Source organism: Rhinichthys klamathensis, unplaced genomic scaffold, assembly GCF_029890125.1.
Source record: "Rhinichthys klamathensis goyatoka isolate OS25496 unplaced genomic scaffold, OSU_Roscu_1.1 h1tg000633l_1, whole genome shotgun sequence".
NCBI classification, from domain to species: Eukaryota; Metazoa; Chordata; class Actinopteri; order Cypriniformes; family Leuciscidae; genus Rhinichthys; species Rhinichthys klamathensis.
The window spans coordinates 361,078-370,513 of NW_026607079.1; the positions used below are offsets into that span (position 1 = coordinate 361,078).

General features: G+C 36.3%; 1 protein-coding gene across 1 annotated transcript; it reads right to left on the reverse strand.

The window, feature by feature from the left end:
- Window positions 1–1,018: 1,018 nt before the first annotated feature.
- On the reverse strand, window positions 1,019–7,784 carry hspb1 (heat shock protein, alpha-crystallin-related, 1). The gene is made up of 3 exons (XM_056241198.1): window positions 7,317–7,784; window positions 2,672–2,735; window positions 1,019–1,367 (listed from the first exon to the last, which is right to left on the reverse strand). Exons 1-3 carry the CDS (start codon window positions 7,714–7,716, stop codon window positions 1,199–1,201), a joined length of 633 nt encoding a protein of 210 aa, XP_056097173.1. The 5' UTR covers window positions 7,717–7,784; the 3' UTR covers window positions 1,019–1,198.
- Window positions 7,785–9,436: the final 1,652 nt, after the last annotated feature.

Consider the following 9,436-nt stretch of genomic DNA (forward strand, 5'->3'; position numbering starts at 1 on the left):
GTGTGTGTGTGGGGGGGGGGGGGGTCTGGTTAGTGTAAGTGGACAGAATATACAGTTTGTACAGTATAAAAACCATTACGTCTATGGAGAGTCCCAAAGATAGCGAACCAGACAGTGTGTGTGTGTGTGTGTGGGTGTGTGTGTGTGTGGGGGGGGGGGGGGGGTCTGGTTAGTGTAAGTGGACAGAATATACAGTTTGTACAGTATAAAAACCATTACGTCTATGGAGAATCCCAAAGATAACGAACCAGACAGTGTGTGTGTGTGTGCGCACGCATGTGTGTGTGTGTGTGTGTAGGGGTCTGGTTAGTGTAAGTGGACAGAATATACAGTTTGTACAGTATAAAAACCATTACGTCTATGGAGAGTCCCAAAGATAGCGAACCAGACAGTGTGTGTGTGTGTGTGTGTGTGTGTGTGTGGGGGGGGGGGGTCTGGTTAGTGTAAGTGGACAGAATATACAGTTTGTACAGTATAAAAACCATTACGTCTATGGAGAATCCCAAAGATAACGAACCAGACAGTGTGTGTGTGTGTGCGCACGCATGTGTGTGTGTGTGTGTGTAGGGGTCTGGTTAGTGTAAGTGGACAGAATATACAGTTTGTACAGTATAAAAACCATTACGTCTATGGAGAGTCCCAAAGATAGCGAACCAGACAGTGTGTGTGTGTGTGTGTGTGTGTGTGTGTGTGGGTGTGTGTGTGTGTGTGTGTGTGGGGGGGGGGGTCTGGCTAGTGTAAGTGGACAGAATATACAGTTTGTACAGTATAAAAACCATTACGTCTATGGAGAGTCCCAAAGATAGCGAACCAGACAGTGTGTGTGTGTGTGTGCGCACGCATGTGTGTGTGTGTGTGTGTGTGTGGGTGGGTGTGTGTGTGTGTGTGGGGGTCTGGTTAGTGTAAGTGGACAGAATATACAGTTTGTACAGTATAAAAACCATTACGCCTATGGAGAGTCCCAAAGATAGCGAACCAGACAGTGTGTGTGTGTGTGCGCACGCATGTGTGTGTGTGTGTGTGTGTGTGTGTGTGGGTGGGTGTGTGTGTGTGTGTGTAGGGGTCTGGTTAGTGTAAGTGGACAGAATATACAGTTTGGACAGTATAAAAACCATTACGTCTATGGAGAGTCCCAACAAAGATAGCGAACCAGACAGTGTGTGTGTGTGTGTGTGTGTGTGTGTGTGTGTTGTAGTGCTCAGGGTTTCTTTGTCGTGCTGACAGTCGCTGCGCTGCTGCCGGTGTTCACAGGGATGTTGATTTCTGAGCCCTGGATTGCAGGTTTGGGCAGAGGAGCTTCGATGGTCAGGACGCCCTCAGGAGACAGACTGGAGGTGATCTTCTCCGAGTCCACACCAGCGGGCAGACTGCAACACAACACACTCGGGTCACCACTCTTTCAAAACAGTGTGATGATGATGATGATGATGATGATGATGATGTGAAATATTATGCAATGTGATGCATGGATCATTGTCAAAGGCTGTTGGTCCCACCCTGGTTAGTGCTTCTGGATCCTCCCTATCAAGTGTGCTTCATCAGCATCAGCAAATTATGAGATACTAAGTCATAATTTTGAGATACAAAGCCATAATTATATCACAATAAGTTAAATTGCTGAAATACTAATTCACAATTTTGAGATAATAAGCCATAATTATGAAACAATAAGATAAAATGATTAGATACTAAGTCATAATTATGAGATAAATCAATTATGACAAAAATTAATAAAAAAAAATAATTATAAGAAATTAAGTCATAATTAAGAGATAAAAAATCTATTCTACAAATGAATAAATTACATAAAACATCACTATGAGATACTAAGTCATAATTATTAGATAAAAGCCATAATTACCACACAATAAGCTGAAATTATTAGATACTAAGTCATAATTATGAGATGTCAATTATGACATAAAAGTCATAATTGTGACAAAAAGTTGAAATGATAAGAAATTAAGTCATAATTAAGAGATAAAAAATATCACTTATACAAATGCATAAATGACAAATTGTCAATATAAGATACTAAGTCATAATTATTAGATAAAAGCCATAATTGTGACACAATAAGTCGAAATTATGAGATACTAAGTCATAATTGTGAGATAAGATTAAGACATAAGTCATTGTAACAAAAAGTTACAATTATAAGAAATTAAGTCATAATTACGAGATAAAAATCAATTATACAACTGCATAAATTACATAAAACGTCAATATGAGATACTAAGCCATAATTATGAGATAAAAGACATAATTATTACTCAATAAGCTGAAATTATTAGATACTAAGTCATAATTATGAGATGTCAATTATGACATAAAAGTCATAATTGTGACAAAAAGTTGAAATGATAAGAAATGAAGTCATAATTAAGAGATAAAAAATATCACTTATACAAATGCATAAATGACAAAATGTCAAAATTAGATACTAAGTCATAATTATTAGATAAAAGCCATAATTGCGACACAATAAGTCGAAATTATGACATACTAAGTCATATTTATGAGATGTCAATTATAACATAAAATGTCATAACTGTGACAAAGCTGAAATAATGAGATATTAAGTCATAATTACGAGATAAAAAAATATGTATGAATAAAAAATGCATAATTCTAACAAAAAGTCAAAAGTATCAGGTGTGCTCGTACTCACGTGTATTTCCTGGTGAAGCATCGGGACACGAAGCCGTGCTCATCCTTCCTCTCCTCATGTTTGCCTGTGGATCAGAGAACGGACACACACACACACACACACACACACACGTGAGATCATTTCTCTCAGATTCTGCATTAAACGGAGAGCAAATGGACACTGAACTCAAAATGACAAGATCTAAAAATACCAACATCTGCAACACAATATTTCTCATCAAAATCTCATTGGATCAAATGATGTGCTCTTACTCTTACTGTATATCAACAGCTGTCTCTATTTTTATATGAAACCACACTTATTTATAAGATCTCGTTACACTCTAAAAATTGCTGGGTTGTTTTAACCCAAATTTGGGTCAAATATAGACAAAAACAACCGTTGGGTTAAAAATTTCATTTAAAATATAACCCATATTTGACCCAAATTTGGGTTAAAAAGACCCTGCCCTTTTTAGAGTGTAGCAACAACCTATAGGATTGTTTTGCATTATCATGTGACACGTCACACTTCTTTGCGACAGTAATGAGTGTTTAGCCGCACATTGACTGAGCTTCATGCTAATGTTTCCTAAAATCACAGGAGTCATTCGACCTCGCTGTCCTTTCAGCGTTCCTCCAAGCTCAAACTCTGGGTAACCCAGCACCGGCTCTGTGTGTGTAGACAACAAACCCCAGAAGACCCTCATCATCTGATAGAGGCCAACACACTGAACACAGAGATGGATGTGATATGAGAGTCAGTGTGTGTTACGTCACTAGATCAACATTACCTGCCGTTTCACTTCTGAAATCTGATGCGCTTCTTTTCCATACCAAACAACAAAGATCTTGAAATGTTAAATGTCTTTAATTTAGAATACATACAAATGTCATTTACGTCTTTGAGTTTGTCAAGAGATTTAAAGTGTCGTTTTTGAAGAGTGCGCATGTATGTGTGAACGAGCTCTAGTGTGTGTGAACGAGTCTATGATTGAAACAGGAAATAAAGCGAAATAACTGAGAAAAATGAGAAATATTCCTCAGATGCATGTCTGTTATTCAATATCAAAACATCTCGCATTAATTCCATCTCAAACAGTTTCAGTAAAATAAGTTATCACTCCTCCACGTGCGTGACGTCATAAACCAGCGTTGTTGAACGACCACTTTACGACAATATGGTTTCGGGGAACAGTCGTGACCATAGATATCCATAATAAAGGCTAGATGTCTCGTCCGCGCTGCTGGCTAATGGAGGTCGACGTCCGCACTGGCGGCCATCTTGCCACAGTCAGCTCGCTCACTCGTAACATTGTGTTTTAATGGTGCATGTACTTTTTAAATAACCATAACTTGCTACATTTTCTACCGATTTTCAAACGGTTTGGTTTGTTATAAACGTCAGAGATGTAGTTATGACACTGCACACTTATGAATAATAAGTGTATAAATAAATAATCATCCAGAATTATAGCCACGTTAATAACGTTTGTAAGAAACCAAACCGTTTGTAAATCCGTCAAGATTTCAGCGAGATAAGAGTATTTGTGTTGGTGCTGATCACTCATCTTACATCAGGCACCACAGAGCCCGCCAGAAAGCTTGCCTGTGACAAGATGGCCGCCGGTGATGACGATAGAGACTCCGCCGTAAGACATCTAGCCTTTATTATGGATATCTATGGTCGTGCTATGGTAGTGAAGCAGCGAGTTACGGCGTTGTACGGGAAACACACTCCTGCGCAGGCTGTGTAATATCTCAGGAATTTAGCTGGCTGTATTTATGAGCTCCCGCCCTACAGAAGATACAACCTTCCCCAGAAACATCTGTTATTCATCTGTTCCTTTACTCCACACTCGCCCACCTCTCTTCCTTATGGAGGACCATTTACACCACATAAGAAAAGAAAAAAATCACGCTTTGGTAAATCATATATAATTATGACACAAAAAGTCTACCGATAGTTTGGTTTTTCTAATGAAAAGAGAGAACCCTCTCATTTGGTACAATATAATATTGGTTGCAATTAACATCAGAGGTAGGCGTATTATATTAAACTGCTATTTATTTCCAGATATACTAATTACCCCCAAATAAAAACTGAAATGTGTGTATACAACTCAGGTATCAGATCGATACCAAATTTTGCAGTATCACCGAACCCTGCGACTACAGAGATCTGTCACGTGACATTTAAGAGCGTCAAAACGGCATTTATTGTTTGAATTTCGTTATAAAATGGCCAGAATTTGATAGATGAGACTTTGTTTCTTTTTAGAAGTAAAGCACAATGCTCTTTGCGATTATTGGACATAAAAAGTGATAATTGTGAAAAGTTGAACTTAAGAGATATTAAGTCATAATTATGAGATAAAAACAAATAATGAATAAATATAGATAATTATGACAAAAAGTTGAAATTATTAGATACTAAATCAAAATTATGAGATTAAAAGCCATAATTATATCCCGATAAGTTGAATTTATGAGATACTAAGTCATAATTATGAGACAATCATGACATAAAATGTCATAACTGTGACAAAGTTCAAATAATTATGAGATAAAAAAAATCAATTATGAATAAAAATGCATATTATAACAAAAAGTCTCAATTATTAAATGCTAAGACAATTATCAGATACAGGGTTAAAACTATGACACACTAAGTCATAATTACAAAATAAACATTAACGTTTTCTAAAAAGTCAAAATTCATAATTATGATTCACAAAAGCATAATCTTTTTTCTTGTGTGGCAGAAATGGGCTTCTATACTTCCTGGACAAAAGCAAAATATTAACTTTTATAGTAGTTTTTAGACACTACAGTTACCCCAAGAAATATCTGGACACACAAATTGTCTGAATGTCACACATTATATCAAGAGGATCTATTCTCTTCACTAAGTTGAATTCATTGTGTTTGAATCGGCTGGTGTGTTGGTGATTTCTAATGGATTTATGATGAAGTCGATTCACAAACAAACACAACAGTGTCTGTCTCGATCAGTACTACATCTATGGCTTGAGCATTTCAAACAGAACAAACTGAGCTGTTCTTCTTGTGACCATTATGACTCAATTAGTTGAAATTATGAGATACTAAGTCATAATTATGAGATACTAAGTCTTAATTATGAGATAAAAACATAATTATGAGATACTAAGTCTTAATTATGAGATAAAAACATAATTATGACACAATAAGTTGAAATTATGAGATACTAAGTCATAATTATGAGACAATAAGTCGAAATGATAAGATACTAAGTCATAATTATGAGATAAAAAGCCATAATTATTACACAATAAGTCAAAATTATGAGATACTAAGTCATTATTATGAGATAAGTCAATTATGACATAAAAGTCATAATTGAGAAAGAAATGTAAGTCATAATTACGAGATTAAAAATCAATTATTGATACAAATGCATAATTATGACATAAAAGGTATAACATTTTGACATACTAAGTGTTAATTATGAGATTAAAAAGTTGAAATTATGATATACCAAGTCATAATGAATAAAATAAACATAAAAAATTATGAGTCTAAAAAGTAAAAATTCATAATTATGATTTCTTGTGTGGCAGAAATGGACTCCCTGGACTTTTCCCTTTTCAAAACAACAACACAAATCAAGAGTAATTTCCTTCCTCAAAGCAAAACATTCTCTTTTATAGTAGCTTTTAGACACTACAGTTACCCCAATCTAAAGTCTATTGTCTTCACTAAGTTCTCAATGTGTTTGAATCGGCTGATTTTGATTTTTAGTGGATTTATGATGAAGTCGGTTCACAAACAAACACAACAGTGTCTGTCTCCATCAACACTACATGTATGGCTTGAGCATCTCAAACAGAACAAACTGAGCTGTTTTTCTTATGACTTCTTATGACTATTACGTCATAATGATGAGAAAAACATAATTATGACACAATAAGTTGAAATTATGAGATACCAAGTCATAATGATGAGAAAAAACATAATTATGACACAATAAGTTGAAATTATGAGATAAGTCATAATTATGAGATAAAAAACAATTTATGACACAATAAGTTGAAATTATGAGATACCAAGTCATAATGATGAGAAAAAACATAATTATGACACAATAAGTTGAAATTATGAGATACCAAGTCATAATTATGAGATAAAAAACAATTATGACACAATAAGTTGAAATTATGAGATACCAAGTCATACTGATGAGAAAAAACATAATTATGACACAATAAGTTGAAATTATGAGATAATAAGTCATAATTATGAGATAAAAAACATAATTATGACACAATAAAGTGAAATTATGGGACACTAAGTCATAATTATGAGATAAAAGCCATAATTATGACACAATATGTCATAATTACACAATATGTCATAATTATGAGATACTAAATCATAATTATGAGATAAAAACGTAATTATGACACAATAAGTTGAAATTATGAGATACTAAGTCATAATTATGAGATTAAAAAACAATTATGACACAATAAGTTGCAATTATGGGATACTAAGTCATAATTATGACACAATAAGTTGAAATTATGAGATACTAAGTCATAATTATGAGATAAAAAACATAATTATGACACAACAAATTGAAATTATGAGATACTAAGTCATAATTCTGAGATAAAAGTGCTCACCGCTGATCTCCACCACTCCATCTTTGGTCTTCACCGTCAGCTCCTCGGGGGCGAAGTGATTGACATCCAGGCTGATCTTCCAGGCGTCCTGAGTCTGCTTTATCTCGGACATTCCCGAGCTCAGCTGTCGGGAGAAGGCCCGGCCGTAGTTCTGAGGAAGCATCCCGGCGGGAGGAGACATGGGCATCTGGGCCGGACTCTGCATGAGACAGGCCATGTCCGGCTGTCCGAACGAGCGCATGTATCCCGGCCAGTGCGTGCTCGGGAAAGTGGGGATCTCCTCGGAGAAGGGAGGCATCCCGAAGGTTTGGTCGAAGAGCCGGCTGCCCTGGTACCAGTCCCGGAAAGGGTCCCAGGATGAGCCGTGCATAAAGCTGAAGGGGATCCGTCTCTCGGCCATAGCTTGAGTTTCAGTTCTTGCTCTGAAAGTTTTCAGGAGAGTGTTGTGTCCCGTTTGGGAGAGCTGGGATTTATAAGAACGTATTGGCCGACCCCCTTTCACACTAACACCTCCTCCCATCCGGATATTTATGGAAGTGACTAGAATGTCTATTCACGGATGGCTTTGCATGAGACATTTTCATTCCTGTATTGTGTATGAAGCCAAAAACAGTCAAGTCTCCTTCATTTCTACAGCGCTTTAACGATATAGAGTGTGTCAAAGCAGCTTTACAGAGATAATAACAGGAGATTGTGGTTTCACTTTATTTTCATGGTCCCTTTAACACATTCTGTTGTCTATAAGTAACTTTGCACCCACATGTCTATTAACTCTCATTAGAGTGTTAGTAGAGTATTAGCAGATTGGTAGGGTTAGGGTTAGAATAAGTTGGCACACTCTAAACAATGCTGGGTTGTTTTAACCCAAAATTGGGTAAAATATGGACAAACCCAAATGTTGGGTTAAAAGTGTCATTTAAAATTTGAACCCAACTTCAACTTTCACTTTCAACTTGACATTTTTTAATAAAAATTTTAACCCAACATTTGGGTTTGTCCATATTTGACCCAAATTTGGGTTGAAATAACTCAGCATTTTTTAGAGTGCATGTAGTTGCAAAGTTACTTAAAGTTAACAGAATGTGCAAAAGGGACCATCAAAATAAAGTGTTACCGAAATTGTTTTGGCTTTACAGCAGATCTAGAATAAAGTTATGGTCCAGCTACAGTCACGGATGGCCTCGCATGGGACATTTCCATAATTCCTGCATTGTGCATGATGCCAGAAATACATAACTGTATGAAAAACAGGAGAGCGCTTGCAACGCAAAGGTCATGGGTTCGATTCCCAGGGAATTATTAAATGTAGAGCTTAAATGCAGTGTAAGCTGTTCTGGATAAAAGCATCTGGCATACTGAGAAACTGTAAATACTGAGATGTTTCAGATTGTAATCTTTGATCTATATATCACGATACTGAAAGATTTCATATACCATAATAACAAGCATTCACCAGATTAAAAGTCACAATGGCAAGACTGCAACTACTGAGATACATGTGTATATTTATGCACTATGGTACAAGGAATCGTGTTTTATTGTGAATATAATGGACTGACTATACAACATCTGTAGCAAGACCTCAAAAGCCGTATTGCTTTAATAAACAGTTTCTTCATATTCGGATAAAACATGTATCCCAGTGTAGGATTACACATTTATTTAAATGTTTAATTTAGGTTCCAGTGTAATAGTATATAAACTGAGAAAGTTCTGTAGATTGAATTTAGCATTCAGCTGTTGAGCACGATATTCCTGTCCTGTTCTGTTTCTCTCTATACAGCCGCCAGACCCGTTTCTCTCTATTGTAAGTTAAATGAAACAGATTACTGAAACTCTTGGGGACTCTCGTGAGCTTTTGTCTCAGCAAGAGAGAGTCCTGGCATTCCTGTTTTTGAGTCTCAGTGTTTGAATAAGTTATCACTTTCAGGTTTCTTAAACCTGTATATGAGTTTTGCTCCACCTCTATGTAAACCCCCCCCCCCCCCCCCCCCCCTAAATGTATAAATTGCAATGTAAAAGTTCCCTTGTTTAGACTATTCTTGAGAAGACTACAGCGACGCAATAAAGAACTTCTGCGTGAAAGATACCTCAAAGTCTCCTGGTCTCCTGAGCTTCTA

Bases quoted from the DNA above. Each gene is read 5' to 3' on its own strand.
- hspb1 (XM_056241198.1), bottom strand. From the start codon at position 7,716: ATGGCCGAGAGACGGATCCCCTTCAGCTTTATGCACGGCTCATCCTGG. The intron at 2,736-7,316 runs GTGAGCACTTTT...TCTGATCCACAG, and splicing joins TGGAGTGGTGGAGATCAGCG to GCAAACATGAGGAGAGGAAG. The intron at 1,368-2,671 runs GTGAGTACGAGC...GTTGTGTTGCAG, and splicing joins TGCTTCACCAGGAAATACAC to TCTGCCCGCTGGTGTGGACT.